This window comes from Pipistrellus kuhlii, unplaced genomic scaffold, assembly GCF_014108245.1.
Source record: "Pipistrellus kuhlii isolate mPipKuh1 unplaced genomic scaffold, mPipKuh1.p scaffold_m20_p_2, whole genome shotgun sequence".
Taxonomy (NCBI): Eukaryota; Metazoa; Chordata; class Mammalia; order Chiroptera; family Vespertilionidae; genus Pipistrellus; species Pipistrellus kuhlii.
The window spans coordinates 185,749,920-185,764,604 of NW_023425515.1; the positions used below are offsets into that span (position 1 = coordinate 185,749,920).

At 42.6% G+C, this 14,685-nt stretch overlaps 1 protein-coding gene across 16 annotated transcripts in view; it reads left to right on the forward strand.

The window, feature by feature from the left end:
* UBR4 (ubiquitin protein ligase E3 component n-recognin 4) overlaps window positions 1-14,685 on the forward strand; it is a 122,882-nt gene that overhangs the window by 55,269 nt on the left and 52,928 nt on the right. For 5 of the 16 annotated variants that reach the window (XR_006742248.1, XM_045585104.1, XM_036448595.2 and 2 more), the window contains 13 exons: window positions 671-703; window positions 1,844-1,907; window positions 2,343-2,477; window positions 3,419-3,593; window positions 4,293-4,376; window positions 4,466-4,606; window positions 5,509-5,630; window positions 6,271-6,382; window positions 8,263-8,393; window positions 8,508-8,685; window positions 9,141-9,245; window positions 10,696-10,851; window positions 11,680-11,854. Coding sequence is in view for 15 of the 16 variants with exons in the window: in XM_045585104.1 (XP_045441060.1) it covers window positions 671-703; window positions 1,844-1,907; window positions 2,343-2,477; window positions 3,419-3,593; window positions 4,293-4,376; window positions 4,466-4,606; window positions 5,509-5,630; window positions 6,271-6,382; window positions 8,263-8,393; window positions 8,508-8,685; window positions 9,141-9,245; window positions 10,696-10,851; window positions 11,680-11,854 (1,611 nt within the window). In the remaining variant the exon portion in view is untranslated. The remainder of the gene's footprint in view (window positions 1-670; window positions 704-1,843; window positions 1,908-2,342; window positions 2,478-3,418; window positions 3,594-4,292; window positions 4,377-4,465; window positions 4,607-5,508; window positions 5,631-6,270; window positions 6,383-8,262; window positions 8,394-8,507; window positions 8,686-9,140; window positions 9,246-10,695; window positions 10,852-11,679; window positions 11,855-14,685) is intronic. The other 11 variants (XM_036448598.2, XM_036448599.2, XM_036448597.2 and 8 more) reach the window with 11 other exon arrangements.

The following is a 14,685-nucleotide window of genomic DNA, read 5'->3' on the forward strand; positions in this document are numbered from 1 at the left end:
GAGTCAGTTTCTATTAACTGCTCCAGGTTGAGCCTATGATTTTCAAGTGTTCACACAACTCCCAATACTCGCTATCTTCTTAGTGTTCAGACAAAGCCTGAAAGTGTGCTGAGAGCCATCTGACTCCAGTCTCTGCCCAGGGCTTCTGTGCCTTCTCTTAATGCTCAGGTACCCTTTGGTATAGCCAGAGGCTGCTAAGATGCTTACACGAGTGTTATGGATTAGGATCCAGTCTTGCAAAAATTATAGAGAAAATTCTTCCTCTCATTCTGATTTCATCATTTTCTCATCTTTCTCTGCAGCAGCAATTTATGTGGTGGTAACTGCTGTAAAAGGCTGGCTGCTGCCTCTGTGGCAGAGTTCAGAGCCTCTTGGGCTCCCTCCAGAGGCCTCCTTAAGTACTGCGCTTGGCTTCTTGTGCTAGGTAGCTACTGGTTTGCCATGGCAGATGAAGTAACTCATGATGTAAGATGTTGAGATTCTTACATTTAAGTCATAAGAATACCCTGGCTTGAGTCACTGCCTCCCACCAGCAACCTCTCCCTCTCCCTTCTCTCTCTTTTTCTCTTCCCCTAACCTATTCTTATATTGTTTGCTTAGGATGTGTTTTCAGGTTTCTCTGAGCTTCACATTTTTTTCCTTTTTTTTTCCTCTTTGCTTCTTCCCCAAGTTCTGAAACTGAGTCCCTAACCAAGCTGGACCGGTTAGTATGCCCTCTTTCTCTTCTCTGCACGAGTGACTGTGTGTCAGAGAGCAGTGTAACCCAATGGTGTGGCTTTGCGTCGAATCTGCTTCTGTGGAAGAGTCCCCCTGCTTCTCTCTGTTCTGGTTGTTGCATGGCTGCAGAGCTGTCTGCCTAAAAGTGGAGAATGCGGAGGGTTGTACTTGTGCACTTGGTGTTGGCTGCTTCAGACCTGGTTGGCTTTCTCTTTTCCTTACCCCATTCCTCCCTGTGCCCTCTCTACAGTGGATGAGAAGGGCGGCCAGGCCAGGGGCGGTGAGACAGTCAAGAAGCCCTAATACCTGAAAAGCCACTGGAGAGCTATTCAGTCCAACTGTGTTTTATGCCCCTGGTCTCTCTTCCCTGGCTCTTTGTCTTCCTCTACCCCTTGGCCTTTCTTTCCAACTGCCTTCTCAATCCTTACCCTCTCTCCAGAATGTCGGTCCTCCGAGTATTGGTCTTTTTACTGTGCCACATTAAACTCACAGGAGTCAGCCGTGAGCAACATGTTATAGTTGGGTGTCCTGTTATTTCCTAGGGGAAAATTGCTCAAATTTCTAAAGGTGCTTTGTAGTATCCTTTAAATGTTGGCAATTGGCATGCTCCTGAAAATATAGTTTTCTCTGTTCCCTATCCTTAGGGACTAATAGGAAGTGCCTTTGTGCATTTTCTAGGAGGCGTAAGTAAAATATAAACTAACCTTCCCCGTATAAGAAGATGGCTTTAACCTTTCCCCTTGGGTATGTATCCCTCTGCCTGTGAACTGTGGGCACCTGAGCTTCAGGTCCCGTTGCATCAGACTGTTAAGCCCATCTCAGTGATCCCTGCCACAGGCAGCAGAAGGAAGCACATTTATCCTCTTTACGGAAGAAAAGCCCTCTCTTTGAGTTACGGATTATGAACATGGCCTCAGGTTGATCTGCAAGCAGGAGCCAGGCTTCTTCTGGCCTGTAACACGAGGAAACGATATGCATGGTGCCTGTGGCAGGTCTTCTTACGCTTTGATTTTGTATTTGGCATTCATTAGCTGTCCCCAAGGTCCTCGTGACTAGAGTTTGCGCAGGCTGAAGCACAGGGCGGAGAGAGGGTGGTTGTACTCAAGCAGCTTTTCTGTCTCCCTAGGCTGGTTGTGAGTTCTTTAGAAGCTCTGGAAAGCTGCTTTGCGGTTGGCCCAATCATCGAAAAGGCAAGTTACTTTTTCAGAGTTCATGGGAGCTTTCTGGAGGGGCAGGAAGTCAGTGGAATTGTCAGAAGCCCCGGGGCCTCCCAGCTAAGGAACATTTATAGTTTAACCTTGATTTGCCGAGAAGCACTAAAGAAGTCTTCCACTTAAGGCCTTCTGTCCTACTTTTGGGGATGCTTAGTAACAGTGTTTCATAGGATAGGGTGCATGCTGGTAAAAGAATACTGTTCTGGAGTTATGAGCTTGGACTCAATTTCTACACCTGTGTTGTGAGAGGATTATAATTTCTGAAATTCCTTGTTTGGCTTTTTGCAGTCCATGGAGCTCACCTTGCCCTGAGGGTCTAGAAGGGAGGAAAGAGGAGGGCAGGGTGTAGACAGTGCATTCCACATGGATGTGGTAGGCTTAGTGGTAACCCTCCTGTCTTTCGCGCATCAGGAGAGAAACAAGAATGCAGCTCAGGAGCTGGCCACGTTGCTGCTGTCCCTGCCAGCACCTGCCAGTGTCCAGCAGCAGTCCAAGAGCCTTCTGGCCAGCCTGCACACCAGCCGCTCTGCCTATCACAGCCACAAGGTAACCATTCCCTCTTGGGATGCCTTCCGTGAAGGTGGAAGTTGGGGCTACTGACAGGGAATCACGTATGTTGGCTTTGGTATGTAAAGTAAGGTCATTGTGAAGTACAGTGGGGAGAGATAGTATTTAGATTAGATCCACACAGTCTAAAATGTCTCCTGAGGAATTAATGGATATTCCTGGAAACTGAGGACAAGCTTGCAGTAGGCTACTGGTTTGCATTTGTTTTTTCTGTCACTCTAATAGGATCAGCGAGAGTTAAGAAAGAGGAGGGAGGGACATTTGAATGTGAGTCTCTGGCTGGAAGAGAGTGAAGCAGGGGACTCATTTGGGAGATCAGTGCTGCTGGTTGTTACCTCCGCCAGTAGTGGTACCAGCCTATCAGTATACTTGCTTATGAGGAGATTGTTGAATGGTTGTTGGAAGGAGACTAAGTGGGAAATCTGGGGAAAGAGGGTCTCACTTGTAAAAGTGGGGCTTAAGGTGGGCCAGTTTCCACAGATGGAAAAGCCAGCAGCCCAGATGCCTTGGTTAGTTTTTATGCCTCCAATCCAGAGAACTGAGAAATGTGAGTTTATCCTGCCGTACCACTCAAGTGAAGATTGTTTGGAAACAATCTTTGGGTGGGATGAACTTGCAAAAGAATGATCCTTTTACTCTGGGAAAGAGATCTGGGATGTTGCAGTGCCGGAGAATTGGGGATTTTCTTCCCCATCATATTTTGGGAAGATTTTGTGACTTTTGATTTCCTTTTTTGGTATCTTTAATATTTTATGTATTAAAAATTTTAACTTTGAAGATTTTTTACTGTTAACTGGTGGTAATTAACCTGTTCTCTTGAGTGGAGGTAGCCATCCTGACAATCTGCCAGCTCTCCTCTGCTCTTTGCCATAGTACCAGCTCTTGCTTGTGGTTTATCCTATGTGATCCTTCCATTATAGGATCAGGCCTTGCTGAGCAAAGCCGTGCAGTGTCTCAACACATCCAGCAAAGAAGGCAAGGACTTGGATCCTGAGGTCTTCCAGAGGCTAGTGATCACAGCTCGCTCCATTGCCATCATGCGCCCTAACAACCTTGTCCACTTTACGGAGTCAAAGCTGCCCCAGATGGAAACAGGTGAACTTAGACTGTATGGACGTGGTCCTGAAATCTGCTTAATACACCTGCTACGCCCTTTTACCCTTGTATTATTCTCACTGGCCTCTGACTAACTTCATGCTCTGAACCATGGATTTTGCTCTCTGGTCTTTATACCTTATGGTGGGTTTGTGACATTAAGATTGTGCCTTTTTTAAGTAAATAGTACTCTTTCCAGTGCTTACTTCTTATATTATTATCCTTGGGTTTATTTATTGCTCTGGGTATTGATATAATCTGTCACTACCTCTTATGATCGTGAGGGTAAAGTTAAGTTTGGGCCTGGTGTTGCTTTAAAGTACTAGGGTCATATCTTTTACTTTTATGCTGTTCTTTCGCCAGTATCTTATTAATATGTGTAATGGACTTTCTTAGTGCTCAATTCTGTTTCCTCTTCTCTCATTTTGTCTGGATACCAAACTTGTTTCGTCTTTATCAAATATAGTTTATTGATGCCTTTACAATTCTCTGTTATTTTCATGCACCCATATGCTGTCATCATGTTGTTCCTCTTTCAAATATTATAATCTAGGAATCATTCTAGAAAATCTCAGACTGTCCCCCAGTTTTGATAAGTTGAACAGTTAGACCTGAGGTCTCTGAATCTGCTGTAAAGATCCTGAATGCTCCCCTTCTTAATTCTAACATACAGTGTTTTCTGTGATATTCCTTTCCCAGACTGTTTTCTTCCTAGATGTGCCTGCTGGAATCTAGGGATAGTTGGCATATTGATTGGGGCCCCACTTGAAACTCCCTCCCCAGGCAAGCTTCCTTGACCTGAGTTAACCTTAAAACAAATTAAATTTTATCTCCGATTTATAGTTGTTAATAATTTTCTTTTTCCTGCTTAGAAGGAGTAGAGGAGGGGAGAGAGCCTCAGAAGCAGTTGGAAGGAGATTGCTGTAGTTTCATCACCCAGCTGGTGAACCACTTCTGGAAACTTCATGCATCCAAACCCAAGAATGCCTTCTTGGCACCTGCCTGCCTGCCAGGTATCATGTTGAAAGGGAAACTTGAGTCTTGATAGAGAGTAAAGTCTCATGTAAGTTCTGTCTTTGAGCAGATTGAACCTCTAGCCTTTAGTCATCCATTTATTCAGAACTAATAGTTAGGAAGTAGGAGGCTGTGAGATCATTACACTGTTCCTGAAACGGAAGTGCAGTGTGGGGGGAGGAAGTGGAATTTTCTTGTATCTCTTCATGTCGGGGTCAATTTTTCCCATGGAGGTGTGTGGGTGTCTGTCCTTAGTCATGTTTGTAATTGTTTAAAAAAAATCTTTGAGAGCTTGATTCAAAACCAGTTCAAAGGGTATAAGTTAAGTATCAGCCTTGAGAATTATGTTATTTCCGAGCTGTCACTGCCTTTGGTATCTACCTTCTCACACTCTCCTGGGTGTAGGTGGATAGCCAGGACCTGACTAGCAACCTAGAAAAGTAGAATGCTCTTAATGTTTGTTTGTGTTTGGAGGCTTCTTGGACAATAAACCTAAAAGGCATATCAGTGTCATGCTTATCCATACCTAAGGTTCAGGGTTAGTGGGAAACATTTAGAATGTGCTCATCTGTTCATACTTCTCTGCCCTATTTTGATATCCAGGTGCGTAGACAATTACTTATTTCTGTGATGCAATTACTTATTCTTGTTCAGAAGGGTTGCCTCTGGGAGTCAGTAGGTCTTCTGGTGAGGCTTTTAGGACAGTTTGAGAGATTAGGAGAGTATTCATCAAACAAATCAAATAATGATGACAGTCTACATTCTCTGTGTGTATTTTGTTTATTTTGCTCTGTGCTAATTATTTTATCTTGACCTTTGTGTGGGGATAAGAATTTCTTCTTTTGTCTTAGACTCTCAGGTAGTTAGAGAAGTTTTTCCGTTATATTTTTATCCCCTTTAGGCCTAACTCATATTGAAGCTACCGTCAATGCTCTAGTTGACATTATCCATGGCTACTGTACGTGTGAGCTGGACTGTATTAATACAGCGTCCAAGATCTACATGCAGATGCTACTGTGCCCTGTACGTATCACTAAAACCCTATGTAGCCTGGGAATGCTGGAAAAATCACTTTTTGTATGTTTGCTAGTTAATAATATAAGGACAGGCTTAGAGGAGATAATGGGAAATGGAGCTCTGAATAAACGCTTTAAGAGTTTACTCATTCCATAGAAAAAATAGTTGCAGAGGTGATGCACTTTGTCTTGTTCAGTGTTGGATCCCCAGGAACATCCTGTTTTTTGCTGCTTGGTTAGTGTTAACTATTAATTAAAATGAGTACATGAGAGATCATCGTCAAGCTCTGTCTCCAGTGACGGTCACAGAAGCTAAGGATTTGAAGTACTGATTTGACACAGAGCTAAGATGAGCCTGATCATCTGATGAAAAGCCAAAACCCATTTATAGAGAGCCAGAGTGACTTCAGGAGCAAATGACCTGCCAGTCCATTACCAGAACAGATACAAGAATGTACTGAATGGGTCTTACATAGCCAGGTTGGGAAATGGGTTAATTGCTGAACTTGTTCAGAAGGGGTGCCTCTTGGAGTCAGTAGGTCTTCCACTGACTTCATGTAAGTGATTGATCATGAGAGAAAAGTGTTTTGTATGCAGTCTCATGAATGACCTAAAATCTAAGCATGACAGTTTCCTTTCAACCTCAGGATCCTGCCGTGAGCTTCTCTTGTAAACAAGCTCTAATTCGAGTCCTAAGGCCCAGGAACAAGCGGAGACATGTGACATTGCCCTCCTCCCCTCGAAGCAACACTCCAATGGGTAATGCGAGTTCTGGGTTTAAGCTCACAGGGTGGTCGGAAGGGGGAGGAGCGGGGACGTGCTGCCCATGTTGACCAAGGTCCTTTGTTTATGTATCTTTTGTTGTTACCCTACTTTATTCCATAAAGAATTTAAGATGACATATAAAAATGCATATAATAAGTAGTATAAAAATAAAATCAAAGCCATGGGAACATAGAGATACAATAGTAAAGTCAAGCCAAGGATACACAAAAAAATTACATCTTGAGTCCTGTATGGTTGTTAAGTGAAGAAAGATATTTGGCTGAAAGCTTCCCATAAGCCATAGCGAAAATAACAAAAGAACAGTTATAACGTCACAGTGAATAAGGAAATAAAACAAAACCCGCTATTTTTCAGGAAAAAGAGACTTCCTGGCACAAAAGCTGTACATTATGTAAGGATCCATTTTGTTGCCGAGGGGGTAGTATCCTATTGTCTTGCCTGCAGTGTTTGACTGAAGATTTCACAAGAGATTTCCCTCAGGATACCCTGGGATACAAGTCGAGGGCATACCATTTAACATTTTAGTAAAGCATTTCTCTGAGCATCTTAATATTAGCATTATATTACGTAATACTATGGTTATTTGTTTCCCCCAGCAGTAAGTTTCCAGTGAAAGTCACATACATAATTGTAAATTTTTGTATGCCGCATTATACAGAGTAAAAAGAAGTATGTTGAAATTAACTTAACTAATTAATATATAAAAATATTTCTACATGTAGTCAGTATAAATTATTAGTGAAATATTTTGCGTCCTTAGAAAGTATTTGTTGTGCAGTCTTAATCTAGTGTGTAGTAAATACTACCGTCACATCTCCGTTTGGACCAGTCACATTCTTTTTTTTTTTTTTTAAATATATTTTATTGATTTTGTACAGAGAGGAAGGGAGAGAGATAGAGAGTTAGAAACATCGATGAGAGAGAGTCATCGATCAGCTGCCTCTTGCACACCCCCTACTGGGGATATGCCCGCAACCAAGGTACATGCCCTTGACTGGAATCGAACCCGGGACCCCTCAATCCCCAAGCCGACGCTCTATCCATTGAGCCAAACCGGTCTTGGCAGGACCAGTCACATTCTAAATGCTCAGTGGCTGGTGGCTACTGTGTGGTACAGTGCAAGTCTGGAGGAATGCTTGAGACTCTGTGACCTTCCACCTTTCTTGAATATCATTTGTGTTATCTAAACTTTTGATGAGCTAGGCAACAGTTTGTGCATCTTTGGTGAGAAGCTAAAGTGCAGAGAGTGTATATTTTCAATTAAGGCCACATTCACATGCTTTCCGAGCCCACTGAGTGGGAGGCAAGGGGTGTAACTTATTAGAAGGCCTTTCCCCTTCACACAGGAGCTGGCTGGGCAGGACCTGTAGTGGCTTCCTCAGCCTCCATTTGATGGATTTCACATTTTTCAGTCCTTGTTTTCATAATGATTGTGTAGGGTGAAAAATCTCACTGACCAAGTTGTTTTGGAAAAAAAAATAACAAAATAACACTAAGCTGCCATGATAGATGACAGATATTATTATGTTGTTTACTTTCTTTGTCTTGCCCAAGGCCTCCTGAGAGTTGGTGGCAGCTGGTCTTAGATTTCTCTGCTTTATGGAAATCCCGCTTCCCATTAATGAGCTGGGAAAAGTCTTTTTCTAAGGTGGGGCAAGCTGTCACTGCCAGCCCATCTTCCCAGACCCTGCCTGATCCAGAAAACATTAGACAAGACTGGAGTTTACCTCTAAGGCACAGGTGCCAGCTAGTAGTTTGTCTGAGTTTTTGTTGGCTCTGTGACTCCTCCCACCACATGCTGAGGATGGAAAGACCTTCAGGTACCTTCAGGTGACTGGGATTTCTTTGACCAGGAGATAAGGATGATGATGACGATGATGATGCAGATGAGAAAATGCAGTCATCAGGGATCCCGAATGGTGGTCACATCCGTCAGGAAAGCCAGGAACAGAGTGAGGTGGACCATGGAGATTTTGAGATGGTGGTAAGTCGAGCTGGAGAGGGGAAGGGGGCCTCTAAGTCTCCTCTAACTCTTATTCCGTGGACTTCCAAAAGCTACCATTTACCATGGGACACTAACATAGCTTTCTCTGTGCAGTCTGAGTCCATGGTGTTGGAGACAGCTGAAAATGTCAACAATGGCAACCCCTCTCCCCTGGAGGCCCTGCTGGCAGGTGCAGAGGGCTTCCCGCCCATGCTGGACATCCCGCCTGATGCAGATGATGAGACCATGGTTGAGCTGGCCATTGCCCTGAGCCTGCAGCAGGACCAACAAGGTAGAGGCAATGCCAGGAGCACAGCAGCCTATTTGCCTTGCACAGGAAAGCGGGTTCGGCAGTTACTGATGTGCAACTGACACTTAGTTTGTCCCCAGATTTGGGGAGAGGTTGATCTGGGTGAGAGCTGTTCGGAGATACAGGTGGAGAGTGAGAGGGATTGTAACATTTTCAATCTGGGAGCCAGTCTCATAGTTTCTGTTAGTTGGATTGTCCCTCCCAAATCTGTTAGATTCCTCCAGCCTGTGCCCTCCCTACCTGAGCTAAAGAAAGTCTTCCACCATCTCTGTAACAATACATGGTGGTTGGGTAGCTGTAGCTCTTGATTAACTTCCTCTAGGCCAGAGGGGTCTAACGCTGGAGAGTTTAGACTCCCGAGGGCAGCAGGTTGCCAAAGCAGCGTTGTGGACGGGGTCTTGGGGGGATGTTGTGCTCACTCTCCACTTGTTTCCCAGGCAGCAGCAGCAGTGCCCTGGGCCTGCAGAGCCTGGGGCTGTCCGGCCAGGCACCCAGCTCTTCCTCTCTGGACGCAGGAACCCTCTCTGACACCACAGCATCAGGTAACTGTCCACAGCAAGGAGCATGGCTCAGGGCCCCAGGACCCTCAGGCCTTGTTTCCAATGCTGTGAGAGTGTAAGGGGCAGCTGCTTTGACAGGCCATTCTGGACTTCCCGCTTCTGCCTTTGCTTTGGAAATGGGAGAGGGGAAGGCATACCGATGCAGTTCTGCAAGGGCACTCATGGTTTTGCTTCCTGGCTTTGCATGCTGCCTGGCTTCATTCAGCTTCCCAGAGGAAAGACAGAGAGCAGCTTGCAGGTTGATCAACTTTAGGGCTTAAATGACAGCTTTCAGGGTTCTTCATCAGCATTCTGACATTTTAGACATTAAAAGAAAGACAAGAAATAGAGATTATACCTTTTAACATTTTTCTCTTCATTCGGAAATAAAAGTGATGCTTCAAGAAGCCAAGTTAGTTGCAGGCTGGAGTGGCTATCAGGGATCTGCGTGCTCGGGAGGTAGGGATTTTGTGCACAATTCAAATGCATAGGAAATCTTCAGACCTAATTTTGTCTTCACTTTCAAACTCTCCTAACATGATAAGAAAAGGAAAATTCCTCGGAGAGTTGGACTAAAATAGAAAAGGGTGGGACATCTGAATAAGCCTCTGGAAAAGCAATCCTGATTAATTTAAGGGTTGACTTGGAGTTTTTCAGACTGATGCTTTCCTATGTTTGTTTTTTTCTTTTTTTAATTTCTTTTTGGAAGTTTTACCCTGGGTAGGTAAGAAAAAGATAAACTGGCTGTTCCCCCTCAGCTGCTGCCATGGCTTGTTGCTTTCCTTGGTCCTTTTAGTTGCTGTCATTTCAGGCTTGGAGGTTGCTGTCGTGCTGTCCCATGTGCTCTGTGGCTGTCTTGGCTTCCCTCCCCATGTACCTCATCCAGCATTTTCCTCCTGTCTCAGCTCAGCCCTGATCCTGGATGCTGTGGCTGTCTCTGGGGAATTTCCTTGCTTCATTGTTAGCACCTGAGGAGGATGATTAGGAAGAGTGAAATTTCCCAGTGAGCTCCCCTGGACCACCCGATTACAAAGAAAAACAACAGGGCTGATTCAAGAGCTCACATAGTGATTTCCTCATACGAGCACTGATTACAAAATAAACCATTAAAATTCAGAGTTCTGTGCTTCCGATCTCAGGAGGAGTCAGCAACACCGACACAGTGGTGACTAAAGCATTGTAGCTGGAAAACTGAGTGTTCATGTCACAGATTCTCACTAAACCTCTGCACTGTTCTATTTGCACTGTGATGCAGCAACGAAGGAAATGCCCAGTGAACTGGGTTTCCACTTCAATCTCAGTTGTATTCGCAATGCACCGCGTGCAGTGTTTGTTCCAGCAAAGCAAACCTTTCCTTTTTTTCTTTGGCGACAGGACAGAGAAACTGCATTGTGTTTTCTGCACTATGTGGTTTGATGCTTTTGCTCCAAGGAGGGGTTTTTTCCTGTAACAGCTCTCGTTACTCTCTCAGCTCCAGCCTCAGACGACGAGGGCAGCACAGCAGCGACTGATGGTTCCACCCTTCGGACCTCTCCCGCTGACCATGGTGGTAGTGTGGGCTCGGAGAGCGGGGGAAGTGCAGTGGACTCAGTGGCTGGCGAGCACAGTGGTAATGTGGTTAATATTGGACTATTTTATAGGCAGCTTTTAATTATCTGCTAGTGGAAGAAAGCAATGGCACATCTAATTCCAAATCATGATTTAAAAAAAAATGATTTTATTAATTTCAGAAATGGGAAGGGAGAGAGAGAGAGGGATAAAAATATCAATGATAAAAGATAATCACTGATCGGCTGCCTCTTGCACATCCCCTACTGGGGATTGAGCCCGCAACACAGGCATGTGCCCTGACCGGGAATCGAACTATGACGTCTTGGTGTATGGGTTGATGCTCAACCACCAAGCCACAGAAGCTGAGCGCAAATTATGATTAATCTAAAACAATTTTGGTATGATTTTGAAGTCCATTGTTTGGGCTTTTGCTCTTTCTGTTTGGGGAAGATATTTTGGGCAGCACTCTTAATGATCTGATGTGTTAATGTAATAGATCATCTTCACAGAATCTTAGCTGATAGATGGAGCTCTAGGATGAGGAAGTATGACAAAGCCATTCCGGCTTGATCTTAAAATTCAGTCTGTGGATGTGAAATTTTTTTTTATCAAAGAGATTAAGAGTAGCTGAGAATGTCTAGATTCCCAAATCAGTATATATTCTCTGGAACATGAAGTGGAAATTTATCAGTATCTGAGATTAAGATTATTCTTGTAGGTAGATATTGTGTTCTGTAAAATTGTGAATTTCATTCTTATATAGTTTCACATAGAAGAAAAAATTCCCAAAGCTACAGTTACCTTCTAACTATTGTTGACTTCAGAATGCATTGGATTCCATCATGCTTTGGGAGTTGATTTGTGCTTTTAAATCATTTTCCTCCAGTATCTGGCCGGAGCAGTGCTTATGGTGATGCCACAGCAGAGGGGCATCCGGCTGGACCAGGAAGTGTCAGCTCAAGCACTGGTGCCATCAGCACCGCCACTGGACACCAGGAAGGAGATGGCTCCGAGGGAGAAGGAGAAGGGGAAGGAGAAGGAGATGTCCACACCAGCAACAGGTCAGGACCTGGTCATTCTCAGTCAAGAGGCATTCCTGTGGGAAAATATTTTAGGAATAGGATGATGGATCCATTGCAGGAAGTGGAGTGGGTGATAACAGTATATTTCTTTTGAAACATAAAGAAAACAAACTCATGAAGCAATTTAAAATCTTTGCATCTTAGCAAGTGTTCTAGATCTGTCTTTGTTGTCCTAATTAGAATTCTATCAAATCAAATGCAGAGAGAGTAGAAATTAGTTTTTCCCTTAAGGCTTCCCTATATTTTTTAGTAGCTGAGAAGTGGTTGTCATAAAAGCATATACCTTCCTCACTCAAATCTTTCTTGTTTCATCAACAGGATGAAACTAATTTTGTAGCATTCTCTTTATAAATGGCATTGTAATAGGCACAATGGTAATAGTTATTAAATATACTCTAGAAACAGCTTCTTGCTCAGCATGTTTTATAATGTAATGGAGAAGTAAGACAGAGCCAGTGCATGTTTATGTCTAAAAAATACCAGTGGTTGACCTCTTGGCAAATTGAAATTAATCTGAAAATTCTAATCCATTTCCCTCGACATTCTAGTGGTGTTTGTACTGGACTGGTGGAGTGAATGTATTCTTAACCAAGAGGTGACTAGAGAAATAGGAAGAAAAACCTAAGATTTCACTTGTGATATAGTGTTTGTTAAATTTGTTGAGGCCCATAGTTATCTATCACATTAGTGTAGAAATAAAGGATCAATACTTTGAGTGATTTTTATCAGAAAAACAGGTCACTGAAGCCATCAGTCATCAGAGACATTGCAGAGTGTCTCCTTTATTGTTTCCTCCCATTCCACTCAGACCCTTGCAACAACTCTCATGGAGATGACCCTGCTCAGTTTAATTGCTGATATCTTGATGGAATTAGTTTTTTAACTAAACATGAAGGGGCTTTCTACTTCATCTTTTTATTTTCTCTTAATGTGATTTCTAGGTTAATTCCATGAGTTCAGATAATGTGGTCTTGTTAGGGGTTGCAATTTTATTTATAAAGAACCAACTTTTGGCTTTTTTACCCTTCCTCTCCCTGTTGTAAGTCTGCTTTCTATTTTATTTTCATTCTTTATCATTTTCTTTCTATACTTCCTTTTTTAATACCTTATTTTTGGATGTGTAATTTTCTGGGGTTTTTTTCCCCAGCTTCATAAGATGGAAGCTAAAGTCACTGATTTAAAATCTTTGTTTTTAAATATAAATTAGAAGCTATATATTTCTCCCTAAAATTCAATTTAAACATTGTTTTCGCTGGAGCCCACATATTTTGCTATGTTCTGTTTTTATTGCTGTTCAAGTAAATGTTTTCTGAATTCTGTTGTAATTCACTCTATGGACCCAGGTTTTCCAAACATTTGGGGATTTTTAAATTTTCTTTCTGTTATTGATATGTAGTTTAATTTACTTTGGTTGGAGAACATCCTATGTGATTTCAATCCTTTGAAATGTTTTGAAATTCATCATTACTTCTAAAATGATGTTATGTCTTTTTAGGATTTTTAATCGTTTTTATCGGGTCTAGTAATAAGTAATGTCGTTTTTAAACATTCATTTAAAATCTTGCTTGGCGTTGACTTGTATTGACCTTCAAACACGTGGTATCTACAGAATGTGTGAAGTGCCATTAACAAGTTTTGCTTGAAAAAGTTTGTGTTTGGTTTGGTTTTTGTTGCAAAACTAGGGCTAAGAAGATGGCGGATGAAGAGCATATTCGGCACTGCATGCTTTACGAGTTCCAATTAGGAAGAAAAGCAAGTGAGGCTGCAAAAAACATCTGTAGTGCTCTTGGTCAACATGCAGTTAGAGCCAGAAAATGCCAGCGTTGGTTTGAGAAATTTCGCGAGGGAAATTTTTCGTTAGATGACAAGAGTGGTCGAGGCTGTGTGTCCAATTTTGATCAAGAAGCTCTTCAAGCTCTTTTGGTGCAAAATCCTCAAATTACCCAACAAGAGCTTGCGACAACTTTAAATTGTTCACAAAAAACAATTTCCAATCAATTGTGTGCACTTGGCAAAGTCCAAAAGTTTGGAAAATGGGTTCCTCATGAGTTGACCGACAACAACAGTAATCAAAGAGTCACAATTTGCAGTTCGCTCCTCTCTCGTCAAAACTGTTTGCCGTTTTTAGAGCAAATTGTTACCGGAGATGAAGAATGGGTGCTGTATGTTAATTTGAAAAGGCGGCCTCAATGGTTGGACAAAAATGAGGCTCCGCAGCCCACGCCAAAACCTGACTTGCATGCGAAAAAAGTGATGTTGTGTGTTTGGTGGAATTTTAAAGGAATTCTTCATTATGAACTTTTACCATCTAACCAAACCATTACAAGTGCAGTGTATAGTGCCCAATTGGAAAGGTTAGCCCAAGCTTTAAGAGAAAAAGAACCCGCGCTGATTAATCGGAAGGGCGTAATTCTTCACCACGTTAACGCACGACTGCATACTGCAAGAATCACTGCTGAAAAACTGCGCCAGTTGGAATGGGAAGTTCTCCCTCAACCTGCATATTCTCCTGATATTGCCCCTTCCGATTACCATTTGTTTCGTTCTTTGCAAAACTTTCTTCTTGGAAAAAAATTTAATAATGAAGAATGCCTCAAAAATGCATTGACCGAATTTTTTGCATCAAAATCACAAGAATTTTACAACAGAGGGATTAAAATGCTTCCTGAGCGTTGGGCACAAGTAGTAGAAAACAATGGCAACTATATTGTTGATTAAATTTTGTTGTATTGTTTAAATAAATTCGATTTAAAAAAGGTATTAGAAAACGACATTAATTATTACTAGACCTAATAGGTAAAAGAATGCCA